Below are 14,280 nucleotides of genomic sequence, written 5' to 3' on the forward strand. Positions count from 1 at the left end.
GCTGGAACCTCTGGCCAGACACTAGCAGTATTCCCCTAGCTCTTGGCTCTGCCCTCTGGGCTTTTGGTTCCACCCTTCGAATCATTCTACCTTTTCCTTGAGTAGCCTGTGTTTGCAACTGTGTGTTTTTCTCAGCTTACTTCCTTTATGTAGAGGTTTTCAGAGATCAAAGGCCCATTTTCTTTTTGTACTGTGTTTGTTCCTCTAAGCCCAAACTTGGAGTGTTTCTGCCAAAATAATTCTCATAAAACTTTTGAAGGTCTCCTACAAATTTTGGGTTCATTCTGTGAGACAAAACCTACAACCAATAAATAACAGAATCAAAGATATTTTTAATTCATGTTTGTAAGAAACAAATTTGTAAACCTTCTGTTTAAAATGCTGAGTTTATTTGGGGAAAAAAAGGAAATCAAGAGAGAAACTAATAGAAGCAAAGTATAATACTTTTTTTTAAGCACTTACTATGTGCCAGAGACCTATATTATTCATGAAATCCTATTTAATCCTTAAAACAACTTAAAGAAATATTAATACCTTGAGTTTATAAATGAATAAACTGAAACTTAAAGACATTAATAACTTGCTGAAGTTTTTACAATCTTAGATGATAGGGTTTGAACTAAACCCCAAAGCTCACACCCTTAACCACTAGACTGTACTTCTTAAAACATTAAAAACAATGAAAAAATTCCACCCATGTATTATTGTTTCATTCATCTTTAAATTCTATTGCTCAAATTAATTCAATTCAAGAAGAGTTTCCAATCAAGACATTTTGGTGTATGTAAATTTGGATGGCAAAAGTAACACCTTACTGCCTTGAGCTGAGAAAATAAGAGTGAATAATTGTCTCATTCTTACTTCAAGTATTACTTCTAGGAATCTCACAGACTTGTCATATTTTTTTTTTTTTTTATTTAAGAAAGTATTTCTCTTAGAAGTCAGTTGCTGGTGAGTAAACTCTTTTAGCTAGAGATTTTGTTAAGGCAGTAGAGAACCCACAAATTTCTTGGACCAATATACTCCCCATATGTGTGGTTACAGAGACATAGATTATCATTTACTCCCTTGTCTCAGATTGAAGTATCCAGGGCACACTGTTGGAATTAAATGATGCCTCATCAAAGAAGGAAGCCTGTAAGTTGAAAAGTCAGATGGCCCATTATGCATAGTAGATATATAATAAATTTTGCATACATGGATGATGGATATAGGAATAGCTTGGTGAGTTTTGAGTCATTAAACACTTGAATGTTTCCAGCAAGCTTCTACTGAATTTGACAACTTAAATGGAAAACAATTGGTAGGTTTCAGAAAAAGAATGGAAGTTCTTAAGGCTTATCACAATAGGAAGCAATTTAGACTTGTTGACAGAAGTGTGCTGTTAGTCTGAAAGATAGGACAACAGGAAGGTAGGTGTGACAGCTCAGGCACAGGACACTTTTCCTAATAACAGGGCAATGTGTAATGCTACAAGCTATTTTGAAGATAGGAGAAACTTCAAAGCTATATGCATTTCAGAATATCACTGTAATTAAGGCCTAAAATGTTAATAGAGTGACGTAATTAGAATGGTTGGTCAAAATCACCATGGTTTATCTGGTCACTTTGGAAGCTTAAGATACAAGTATTCTATATTAACTTTGTTTACATTTTTATTATATAGCAGCTTTAAAAAAAAGATATTATTCTAACCTTTAGCATCAGATGAATTAAGACTTAGATACAGGAGAAATATCATCCAGAAGAAAATTTGGTTTATTTGTTTTTTTCTCCTCTCAACAGGACCAGTCGTAATCTATTTCCAAATGAATACATTTGTTAGTGGAGAAATTCTAAGTAAGTTCGTATGCTCCTAATCCTGTTTTAGGAGATACCTAATAACATAATTGCAGGGTGCCTTGGGAGCAGCAACTCTGTAATCTTTTTTTTCTTTTTGCTCCATTTTTTCTGTCTAGTAATATTATGAGGTAGAACATCCAGATGTGGATATTTAAAATCCATCTCAGATACTTATCAGTATTTTGTTCTGAGTTCTGTGAGTAAGACAGTACTTATAAATCAGCCTGTGTGTTTTTTTGTTTTTTTTTTTTAGTCTAAACTGAGATAGTTTCTTTGGTCAAATTGGTCCTCTTCTTTGCAATTTAATTTTTTTTTTTTTAATCTTTTGCTACTTTCCCCTGGAAGTTGTGATCTCATAGAGATCTGATATTTCAGATCTTAGATCTTAAGACTAGGAAACCTTAAGATCTGATATTTCAAGTTAATTCAACTTTTGGTATGATGTGTATGTACTTACAGTATACTGTTACCCTATATGAATCTCAAATCTCTGAATCTTTCATATTTTTACAAGTTTGTTTTTATCCATAACATGAAGTCAAAGTTTATAAGATCACCCTTCAATACCAGCAGAAGATGTATAAATTAATAGGGTGAGAGATTCAGATAAGGCTTTTAAGACACCCTTTTTCTAACTTAAACTTTTTGTTTTTCACCAAGTGATTTTGTTTTTACCATACTTTTTTGGACATACTTTTGATGAAAGAGCTATCCAAGCTATAATGCTCTGGGAATAAACCAAATAGAATTTTGTCTTGAAATAAATGACTTTAAAATTTTATAACATTCAGTGAAGATTCATTTCTTATTTTAAAAAAAGATGAATTTCTCCCATTAGATGATGGATGGAGAGACCTAAATTAAACAGGAGGAATTTCCCATCAGGAGATAGACAGATAGGCTGTTTTGTAGAGCTTCAAATTCCATTGCTAGTAACCTATGAAATGGATTTTGCTATCAATAACTCAGTCAAGATAGAGATCAGATTCTTTACTTTATTTCCTTATATCTAGGAAAAGAAAAGTTTTTTTTATTAATTGGACACTGAACTAGATACCCAGGGAGACTGTAGAAACATGAAAGACACAGCCCCAGCCCCAATCAGACATTATGGTGTGGTAGAAAATAAATACATAAAATAAACTTAAAAAAATAAATCACAGTCATGATCGACACCCTGAGTGTAGAGGAGGCAAATGTTAAAAGAATTCAGAGTGGGGTGGGAAGAGAAGAAATAATGGAGGTGCCTCCTAACTGGGGTGATTAAAGGAGAGACTTCAAGGAGAAGGTGGCATTGAAGACAAGTGTTGAGTATCAGGTAAGAATTCATTAGGTGGAAGCCAGCATTTCCACTTGTTGAAATACAGTGAGCGAGGATAGAAAAGTACAAGTTGTGATCGGAGAATGCTGAGCAAACCTCATAGCCAGACCAGAGCATGAGCTAGTAATGGTACATAGAGCCAAAAAATTGCGTTGCAGAGTAGAGAGGTCCTGGGGTACCATTTTGACCTAAGTAAGACTATTTTGACCTTATCTAAGGAGTCAGCCCATTTTCCCATCATTTCAATCTGTTGATAACAAAATTATGTACAGAAATGCACATACTGCTTGTTTTGGAACTGGGTTCACCAACACTAGCTCTGTGTCACTAGGAAACTCACTTAACTTGAGCTTCAGCTTCCTTTTTCGTAAATTGGACCTCATGCAGTGTTGAAGCAATGAAATGAAATAACATAGAAGCAGATAGTATAGTGCCTAGCACATAGTAGGCAACTATTTTTTAGAAAACTATGCGTAAAGTTATGTACAGTATTACCAAAAGCATTTTATGCTTTTGTGACATGTTAAAGATTGTAATCATAATTCCTTAGACTGTTTTTGAATGTCTCAAAGAATCTGTCACCATGATCATGCTCCGGCTTAATCACATTCATGAGGTCATGCACTTGAGGTGGAACAACCCCCACTGCCTCCTTTTCTCCGCTCTTCTGTATGTGAGTGTATCCTGTGATTTTGTGTATGTGTTGTTTGGTATTTTGAAATCTGGCTCTTCTCTAGTGGAGACTGGGCAATTGTTGGCTTCGTCTAACTTCAGAAGCCCTGCATGTGACGTTGCTGTCCTGCTAATAAGTTAGTTTCTCAGTCTGCCCTGCTGGGAGAATTCCTAGCTGTAAGAGGACAGGAACTTTGGTTCTCCAGGATCATCGTCCTCTGCTGTTTATAATTTTCTTGTTTTATCTCTTATTACAACCTAATGCTGTAATCTAGCTTGAGAAGTTTACACAGTATTTCTGATCACATCCTGCCTGCTCCCTTATTATTTATGTGGTTTCAACAACCCATCTCTGATAAAATTAGGAAAAGATCCTGTGCCCGACTGAGAGTTCCAGATTTTTTATTCCATTTACTTATGGATTATTTATGACCATTAGATTTTAGTAGGAATGTGATTGCCTATCCATCATAAAGATAAGTAAAAGTTTTATTCTTTCATTATATTTTAATGAAAGTTTAAAGTTTGCTGATAAATTTTTAAAAACCAGCTGAAATAATTTTATGCCATTAGTCATTTTTACACTGTTTTATAACTCAGGTAATTAACCAATATTTCAAAAATATTTAAAACATTAAAAAATTAGAAATACTCATGACAAAATATATTAAAGCCTTTGGAATAGAATTCTTATCTGTTGAAGCACAGTCAACTGTATAAAAAGCTGGAGAAATTTCATTTACTTTGAAAATTATTTTCTTTTCCTAAACTGCATAGAAGCTCTTCAGTAGCCTTAAAAGGGAAATTCATATTTTTCTCTTAATTTATTTCAGAACGGCTTATACATCCTTCTATGACACGGTGGATCATCCCAAAACTTGAGGATGGTATTCACCATATTGTAGGATAATGAGTAAATAAATTTTTCATTTTCACTAATGAAAAAAAGCATTTGACCTGAGTCCTTTCCTCTGACATTTACTAGTTATGTGACCTGGGACAAACTTTTCAACCTTTTTTATTTAGCTTTCTCATCCCACCTAGCAGAAATTGTTCATCAGTTTCATAAATAGCTGTGATTCTGTTGAGCAACTGGTGGGTTTTTGGTCTTAAAACCATTGTAAATCAGCATACTGAGCAGATTGTCCTGATTCATGTTGGCTCTTCGAGGGGTTAGATAAAATTTGGCCCATCTCTAGTAACTACATGCGATTTTATAGCATGCGTTTTGTGTCTTAACCTCATTTTTGGCTTTGTCTAATCTCCCTTTAGCTTGATTTTTCTTTCCTATATTTAATTTATTTTTGTATCATTTTAATCTGTGGAATCTGCCTTAAATTCTTCCTGGCCTGAAACAGCATGGTGTGGGGCATTCAGTAGAATCAGTAATGTCTACTTCTCAGAGCTATTGTAATATAAATAATGAGTGATATACATAGTAGGTATCATCCATATTTTTTAAACTGAATCAAAGAATATCGGTTATAGCTGCTTTGAACTGAGGAAAGCTTAAATTGAATTTGGCTTTGAAGGGAAGATAAAAGTTTCCGAAGAGCACAGTGGCCCGTTGCCAACTGTCCAGAAGTTTTTTGTAGTTTATATAAAGATAAGTGAGTATATCTGGACGATTCTTTCCCTTTCAGCCTTAAACATGATAAAACACTCATGTTACTCATCTGTGTGAAGGTTTCATCCATCTATATGCAGCCCACAAGCACTTTATATTCACAAGGTCTTAGAAATGTATTTAATGGGATTTTCTGATAAATGTGTCTTGGTAGAGGATATTTTATAGGGTAGTTTATCTGGTTTAAATCATATTTAAATGAACTACATACAGTCAGTGGAATTATATGTTAAGAATTTGTGTAATTGTGCTAACAAGCCTTGAATTTGTAAAAGGAAACCATGTTAACTGGTATAAACTGTTTCTCAGAATTCAAATATAGTCATAAATACTGTTTTTGAAGTAATCACTGAAACACCCACCTATTAGCAGAAAGTGCAGCATCTTCCTTCAGAATTTCTGCTGTTCTCTGAATTGTCCCAAGAATTTTAGTGGCTAAGTAGCCCAAAAGAGTTCACCAGGGGCTTCCATATCCGAGATGTGGTGTGTGGTATATACACGTGTCTGCATCTGCATATGTGAAAGAGTCACACCAGTCCACCACTGTACCTCCCTGCCATGCACTAGTGGTGTTGAATGTTGGTGTCAGCCTGCCCAGCAGAAGATGCAGGCTGCGTTGCCCCAGGTGCCTGTGCAGGCCACCATGGTGCCCCATGGTTGAGCTCCCAAGGTTATAGCTGTTAGCACTCAGCTCTTTCAGTTCCTGTCACAGATGCCTCTCACCTGTTGTTCTAAAAGCAACATAAACACTGAGTCAGGACTGGTCCTAAAGTCTCCATTTCCACTTCCCACCATGGGCTCATATGCTATTATGTTTTTAAAGAGAAAGTCCTTATTTCTGAAAACCTCTGAGTTATTCAGCCACCGTCTAAACAGGGCCTCTAGGAGATCATATTCTCAGTCTTACAAGAAGGGCTGCTTACTGTCCATGACTCAAAGGAGATTCAACCTTCTAAGGAAGATTTCCCCAGTGATCTCCAGCATATTCATACCCACCCCTCTTGGAGGCAGCGATTCAGAAGCAATTTTTGTGCCTTCTCCCTCTTAGGTGAAATGGGAAAAAAACCGAATTTAATTTTTGGCAGGGCATTGTGCTACACCTGTAACCAGACTCAAATGGAGAACAGGTTTTAAATAATTTATCGTCCAAGAGCCTTCATGTTTAAAATGAAGAAAATAGACATGAGTGAGAGAAAAACAATGACTTTAATAAAATAAATATTGGTTGGGTGTGATGGAGGCACAAAACTAGCTACTTCAGCTAATGTGAAGGATTGGGAGAGGTTTCAAATGGTGAATCATTAACTCCTCAAGGGTTACTGAAATAGATATTTTTCTCTTAAGGGCTCAGGATTTTTATTTATATAAACACTGTTTCTGCCACCCCTCCCTGCCCCCGCCACACCTCCATCCCTCACCCCCACTGAAAAGAAAAGATGCAGCAGAAGCCAGAACCAGAACATGGAGTACACAAGTTGGGAGAATCAGTCCTTTCTTAGTGTTGCAGAAAGGGGGAGTGACCAGTTAGTTCTCAGCTCTTATCAATTTACATTCAGTTTATGGAGCTAAGGAATTGCACCGGAAATCGTAAAATGGGAGCCATGATCTATCTCGTATGTCTTAGGACTTCTGCTGTGAGTCACTCTGTAGTCACGAGTTGTGTCCCATTCACATGGGGCCTCTCTGCTAACCTAGGTAATGAGGCAGCAAGGCAAGGAATGGGTCCCTTTTTCATCAGTCTGTCCTTGGTGCTCTAGTTGAGAATTAGCAGAGTTGCTTTATTTATACCTGTTTATTGCAGATATTTTAATAACACATTTGCTTTAAAGATTAAGAATTCCTGATGATTTTTTCCTACCTTGAAAGCAAGCTTCTTGTTGCTTGTTCCAGTGTTTTATTATTTTGTGTTTTATATTTGTTTTAAAATAGTGTAGATGAAAGCTATTCAAAAGAGCAGTGGGAGAAAGAATGATCATATCAGAGCAAGTTATATGTAGACGTTCTTCTCCAAGTGAGACGTATGTGCTCAGTGGTTATTTTTGTGTATTACAGGCCTTTCGGGAAGACCTGGAATGCCTTATTCAAGAACAGATGAAGAAAGGCCACAACCCATCTGGACTGCTAGCATTACAACAGATTGCAGATTATATCATGGCCAATTCCTTTTCGGGCTTTACTTCACCTCCCCTCAGTACGTCAGTTTCAGAAAATTTTTTAAATTATAATTTAATCTCTACTTTGAACACTACATCTCTAGCAATGTATTCTGCTTTGGTTCAATCCTTGTGTTTATAACATCTAATACTTAGAATAACATAGTGTTAGAATCTCTTACTATTTCATTTCAAGCAGGCATTTACTGGACTTTGTGAAGATTACAAAATAGTTACAAGACATGATCCCTGCCCAGGATAAATGTGTGTCTTAGTTCTGAAGACACACCATGAATGCACAGAAGATTAAAACTGCAAGATAACTATACAGGAAAAAATTACACAGCAGTTCACAAGAAATTATCTAATGACCTTTTATAAGTCATCATGCTATGAACTCAGAGTCAGAATTGTTTATTGGCTGAAGTGGACTGAGAAAACTTGATGTAAGTTGAGAGGCCTGAGCCAACCAGGCTTCAAAGGATGGAGTAGTTAGAATGTGGTATAAAAGAGGTGTTCAGGACATTTTATTCCTTTTCACAGCTCTTTAGTGAGAGCACCGGTCTGGTGAGCTGAACATTGTAAGGATACCAAGAATCATAAGGCTTTGAGCTCAGGGACTTCACAGCTCAGTGAAGCACGCACAGAATGCACTGCAGTCCCAGGGCAGCCCACAGAGTGCCCGAGGACACTGTCAGGGGCCGTTCCATGTCAGAGATGGGGGGTTTTCTTTCCATCTTTTTTCTTTTCCTTCTCTTCTTTCCTTTGTTCTTCCTTCCTTTTGTTGTTCTTTATGTAAGTAGGAGTTCAGTGAGTTCAAGTGCTTTCCAAATGGAAGAATGATATAAAAAGAGACATGTGGGAGCATGCAAGGTAGGAGTGTTTTGTAAAACTCCAAGTGACTAGTAGGTTGAACCATACACACTGGTTAAAGAATCTTGAAAGAATCCCAGTGTGATGTATAAGTGCTTGAACTAAAGTAGTGGCTGTGGGCACAGGAAGGGAGAGATAAATGAGAAAAGCATAGCTAAGGAGTAGGGTAGACTTAGGTTGTGGTGATGTGGGGTGTGGAGGGGAGAATTATGAGTTCCAAAATCACTCACTCTCCTAGCTTGGAGAAACATTCTTTCAAAAGAAATAAAAATTGAAAGGCTTGAGCTGGGTTGGTTTGTTCTTCCCACAGTATTAAGTAGCTGATGCTCCTTTAGCCTGTTGGGGATGGAGGTACAGTGGTGAACAAGACAGACAAGATGCCTATGTCTGTGGGGACAGAAAATAGATGACTTGAAGAACACGGTCAGAAAAAGGCAGTGTTACGCAGAGATTTAAGTATGGTGATTTGATAGGAGAAACTGGGTGACTGCTTTAGATCGGGGGATCAGAATCTCTCCAAAGAGGTGACATAAAACTAATCTGAATTGAAAGAAGAAACAAACCATACCAAGATCAAGAGAAAGTATTCCAGATAGAAGGAACAAGAGCCAGTGTCAGGTGGGAACGAGGTGAGGAGGAGTTTGGTGGTCTTTTCAAAGAACAAAAATAAAGACTGGTCTGGGGCATAGTTTTCTAGGGGCCGAGTAGAGCAAGTGAGGTCAGAAACAGAGGCTAAATGACCTAGGTTCACAGCAAAGGTTAGAAGTTTGGATTTTATTTTGACTTTGGAAAGCCATTTTAAGCAGGAGAATGATGTGGTCAGACCACTATAGTTTCTGTGGGAAGAATTAACTGGGAAGTTTCATGGTACTCTAAGACAAAAAAAAGGAATGTCCAGAGTTCGGCTTGGTAAATGAAAGAAGTTCAAATTCAGGCATACCAGAGTTGCCAAGAGAGAGTTGCCAAGACACTGTAGCAGTTGGAAATACAGTCCTAGAGCTGAAGAGAGTGGGTTGGTAGGTGGACATAAAGAGGTATTACTCAAAGCCCTGTTTGTTGATTAAATAATCATGCAAGAGGGTTTGGAAAAAAGTCTAAAGAAAAAATTACTAGGTAGGGAAGACAGAAGTAGTAAGAGAAACTATCCTTTGAGTGTTCTAGATACCATGGCAGGAAAGGGAGCTTCAGGGAGTGCTGGCTGGAATGCACAAAGGCATGGCAACAGGAAGGCCAGGACCCAGTGGTCAGAGGTCAGGAAATAGAAATCAGCCAGTTTGGCTGGAATATTTATGTTGTGTTGTGAAAAGTGAGTGTTCAAGTTGGAAGGGCAGGAAGAATAGGAGGTAGGTTAATGGCTGACTCTGAAATTCTCTCAGAAATTAATACTCTTTTGTATGGCTTACATAGTAAAACTATTTCCTTGAATTAGTTTGCAACATTTCAGAGTTAGAAGACCTCAAGTTAGAGTCTTGATTTGAGACTTCTCCTTAACGTTTGAGAATCTGGGACCCAGATTCTCACATGAGAACAGCTGGCTGGTGAGTGTAGCAGCCCCTCCAAACCAGGTATGGGAGCTCTCATAGCCTGCAGACTGCACCAGGCCCAGCTTATGCATTTACACTGATTTCCTGGCCCCTGCAGGCCTTCAAGTTTGGGATCCTGCAAAACTTTGAGCAGGGGAATAGTGAGGTTAAAGGTGGTGCTTTAGGAAACTCACTCTGATGGCTTTTTACAGAATGGATTTACAAACAGAGGAACTAAAGGCAAGGACAAGAATGGGAAGGCTTCTTGCAAGGGTTACATGCAAGATAAGGCCCAAACTGGAGTATGGAAATTGAGGGGCCTTGTGAAGAAGAGAGTGATGGAACTTGGTGATATATTACATATGGTGGCCCAGGGAAGGTTAAGAGGTAAAAGTTACTTAGTGTTTGGACCTGCAGGCATTGTAATACCAATATTAGACAAGTATAAAGAGAGAAGGTAAGAAAAATCAGGGGAGATAAAATCATTTTTAGGTCTTTTAATTTTTAGGGTATTGTGTTGCAGGCAGTAGAAACAGGTTGATAAATGGGCAGCAGGGCCTGGTCAGAGATGAAGATCAGGATGTCTTCCACAGAGAAATAACAGCGGGAGACTTAAAGAGTATAGTGTTTTTATGGAGAAAAGTAAAATGAGAAACAGTGGAAAACCGAGCTTTGGGAAAGAGACACAGTTGGAGGAAGGAAAGGGAAGAGAACATATTGAAGCATGAAGAAGCAGCAGGTAAAAAGGGAGCAAGAGATCCGGATAGTATCCCACAGGCCTAGAGAAGAATTCCAGGAGAGAGGGGTATGTGGGGTCAAGGAGAGTGAAGACTGAGCAGAAGTTTAATTTAGCAATTGGGTCATTAGAGATCAAGACTAGGTTCTGTTGCTTGGTGAGAAGCCAGACTACTATTTTAATGCATTCCTTTCTAAAATATCTTTTGTTTGAATAAAAGTCAAAAGACTTATTAGAAAAGTAGCTTTCTGTTGAGATATTTTCGTCATAAAATTGGCAATAACCTTACTATTAACACTTTCACTGTTGGAGTCATGTGGCCCTTTTCCTCCAGTGGTATGAGCTTAATGCCCTAGCAAGTCACTCCCTGACAAATACTAGATGAAACAGCAAAGAGGACAGCCCGTACTGTAGTCTTCCTCTGTGCCCTTCTCTGAAGGAAGATAAGCTAATGAAACATTGTGTGGGTTGGTAAGTGTCAGATCATTGCTGGCAAAGCTGGGCACTCCCAGACTCAGGCTGCTTTCAGATAAGGGATTACCTGACCTGAATCTCTCCCCAATTTTTCCTCTTTAGGTCTTGGCATGGTCACACCTATCAATGACCTTCCTGGGGCAGATACATCCTCATATGTGAAGGGAGAAAAACTGACTCGTTGTAAACTTGCCAGCCTGTACAGACTGGTAGACCTGTTCGGATGGGCACATCTGGCAAATGCATATATCTCAGTGAGTTACTTGGCCTTCAATTCCTTTCTGTTTTAAATCCCAACTAGAAGGCAACTGTGTTCTTCTTACCTTTACTCAGAAGTCAGTTTTCAGAGTTTCCCCCTGAACCTAATGTGCTGGGTCACAGCCCAAACCTGACTTAAGCCTTATCTCCAAGGGAGAGGCCACAGTTACCCCACCTTTCTTCTTCAGTTACTATCTGTGTTGTTTCTTGAATTCAGTCATAGAATCTATGCAGGAGGAGATCTTTCTGATAGAATTTTCCATCTCCGTGTTAATTATATCTGAGTATCAGTTACACTAACAAGCTTTCGGGATAGGGAAGAGAGGGGGTCAGGGAAGTTTCCTCTCTGGTCTTTATTTTTTTGACATATTTTGCCCATTCATCATCATTTTGTTTTCAGATTGCCACACTTGAAACCAAGACAGTATCTGCAAGAAAAAAGTATGAAAATACTGTGTGAGGAAATAGCACAGTTGTTAGCTGCATCTTCCTACAACTTTCCTCCCTTCCTCCAACCCATTCCTTAGTTTCCCCTTCCATCTCCACCTTAACTTCCTATGAAGAGACTTTTTCCTTTGCCCATTTTTCCTTAATTCCATGTTGTAAATCAGGATTATAGTTATTACCACATTAGGTTAAATAATATTGGTGTTTGCTTATCATGAATGTAGCTGACCCTAAACAACCTTAGAACCCACAAAATAACACTTTAGGTAAGTCCAGTAAATGAGAAACTAATGTCAGACTTCAGCAGGACACGAGAGTTGAGGGAAGGAAACCTTTCAAGGAAGGTTGTGTGTTGCCTCTTTAATTTCTGCTTTGTTGTTTTGTGTTTTTTCCCCAGATTTCTTATTCATCATAAATATAATCCTAGTCATGTTTACATTGCAAAATACAAATACCTCACAGTAATTCCCTATTGTTTTTTCTTTCTTTCTCCCAGGTAAGAATAAGTAAGGAGCAAGACCATATAATAATAATTCCCAGAGGCCTGTCTTTTTCTGAAGCCACAGCCTCCAATTTGGTATAATTTTCATTCCTTTGTTACTTTTTCTTTGTTACTTTGTGCTTTTCTGATGGTTTTTAGCATTTAGACAGGACGGAACAAGAAAATGTATAAATGGAAAAATATTTAATAGTAAGCAGGGAAGAATATACAAAGTTACGTTGGTTTTTAAGAAAAGTCTTAGGCAATATTACAGTATCTTTGTATGTTGACAAGTGGTAGCTGCACTTATTGTGAGCATTTAGTAATGTATATAATTGCTGAATCATTATGTTGTACACCAAAACCAATATAATTGTATGTCAACTGTATTTCAATTAAAAAACAATAAATAAAAACTTTAACAACATAAAAGAAGAAAAGTGTTACGGTTCAAGAAAAATGGGTAGTTGAAGAGACTAATAAATAAGTTGGTCTTGGCAGTTAGGTCCATGTTTGAAGGGAATTTTTCGAATTTTTTTTACCTTGTACACTCTGACATTTGTTTTAAAAAAACATACACAAAGTCTATATATATTTTATAGGTAGACAAAGTTCAGCTGTTGTAAATACAGAGCCCTGTTGGCATTTTATTTTTCCATGATCGTACTAGCCACTGTCGTCAGCCTGTGGAACAGCAGGCGCTACCTTAGTCTGGGTACTGCAGTGTTAGCAGGTGGAAACTTTCCAGCCAGTTCGGTAAATGACAGACTTGTCTAGACCTTTAGTGAAGAGCTTAAGTTACTCAGTTTTTTGGAAACAAATTCTTGCTAAATATTAAGATTTGATGCAGGATACCTGTTTTTGTAAATGAAGTTTTATGGGAACAAAGCCACACCTATCATTTTACAGATGTGTATGGCTGCTTCTGTACTACAAGGCAGAGTTGAGTAGTTGTAGAAGAGACCCACACATTCTAAAATATTTACTATCTGGCCTTTGACAAAAAAGTTTGCCACCCTCTGGTTTCACTTGCTAAACCCAGGCAAACTCTGATACATGTGTACCAATTAAATGTCTTTCTGATTTTTCCAGGTGAAAGTCAATATAATAGGAGAAGTGGTTGATCAGGGAAGTACTCATTTGAAGATTGATCATACGGGGTTCAGTCCCCATGCCGCAATCTATTCCACACGTCCTGATGTTAAGTGTGTGATACACATCCATACCCTTGCAACAGCAGCTGTAAGTCCCTGAAGGGTCAAAACCAACAATGACTCTAGGAAATGTATTATTTTCATGACTTTCCTTACATGATACTTTACTGTCTGCATTACTTCAGACTCTGCCATTCAAAGTCATATTGAAAGTATTAACCCTCCAAGTACCCTGAAAGAAAAGGCCCTTCAGACCAAGTGTTACTATTTAGGAAACAACTGGATTGATAGCATTTGCATTTTTTAACTGCTCCATTTAATATTTGGGTCATTGAGTTCTTTAGAACACAGCTTCTTTCATAATTGGCACAGCATTTAAACGGCTGTATGTCCTAAGTCCTTTTTTGGCTGGGGAAGAAGTGAAGAACTAAAGTGGAGGGTGGGCTGGAAAGGTGAACACAGTGAATAGGCCAACGTTTCTGAGCTGACTGAAGAATCAGGTTTCTGTGGAAGTGTATTTAGAAACTAAATGTGTTATCTTGACATCAACCCAATAGGTATCTTCCATGAAGTGTGGGATCCTTCCAATTTCTCAGGAGTCTCTGATCCTGGGAGATGTTGCCTATTACGACTACCAGGGGTCACTTGATGAACAGGAGGAGAGAATTCAACTGCAGAAAGTTCTGGGACCAAGTTGTAAGGTATGAAGTAGAGCTTCT

The 14,280-nt window shown here is 37.9% G+C and overlaps 1 protein-coding gene across 11 annotated transcripts in view; it reads left to right on the top strand.

Moving 5' to 3' along the window:
• Window positions 1-14,280, top strand: part of ADD3 (adducin 3) — a 143,933-nt gene that overhangs the window by 117,754 nt on the left and 11,899 nt on the right. For all 11 annotated transcript variants that reach the window (XM_036898767.2, XM_036898768.2, XM_036898773.2 and 8 more), the window contains 5 exons: window positions 7,515-7,653; window positions 11,324-11,475; window positions 12,423-12,503; window positions 13,500-13,649; window positions 14,119-14,262. In XM_036898767.2, the coding sequence (XP_036754662.1) occupies window positions 7,515-7,653; window positions 11,324-11,475; window positions 12,423-12,503; window positions 13,500-13,649; window positions 14,119-14,262 (666 nt within the window). The remainder of the gene's footprint in view (window positions 1-7,514; window positions 7,654-11,323; window positions 11,476-12,422; window positions 12,504-13,499; window positions 13,650-14,118; window positions 14,263-14,280) is intronic.

This window comes from Manis pentadactyla, chromosome 8, assembly GCF_030020395.1.
Source record: "Manis pentadactyla isolate mManPen7 chromosome 8, mManPen7.hap1, whole genome shotgun sequence".
Lineage (NCBI taxonomy): Eukaryota > Metazoa > Chordata > Mammalia > Pholidota > Manidae > Manis > Manis pentadactyla.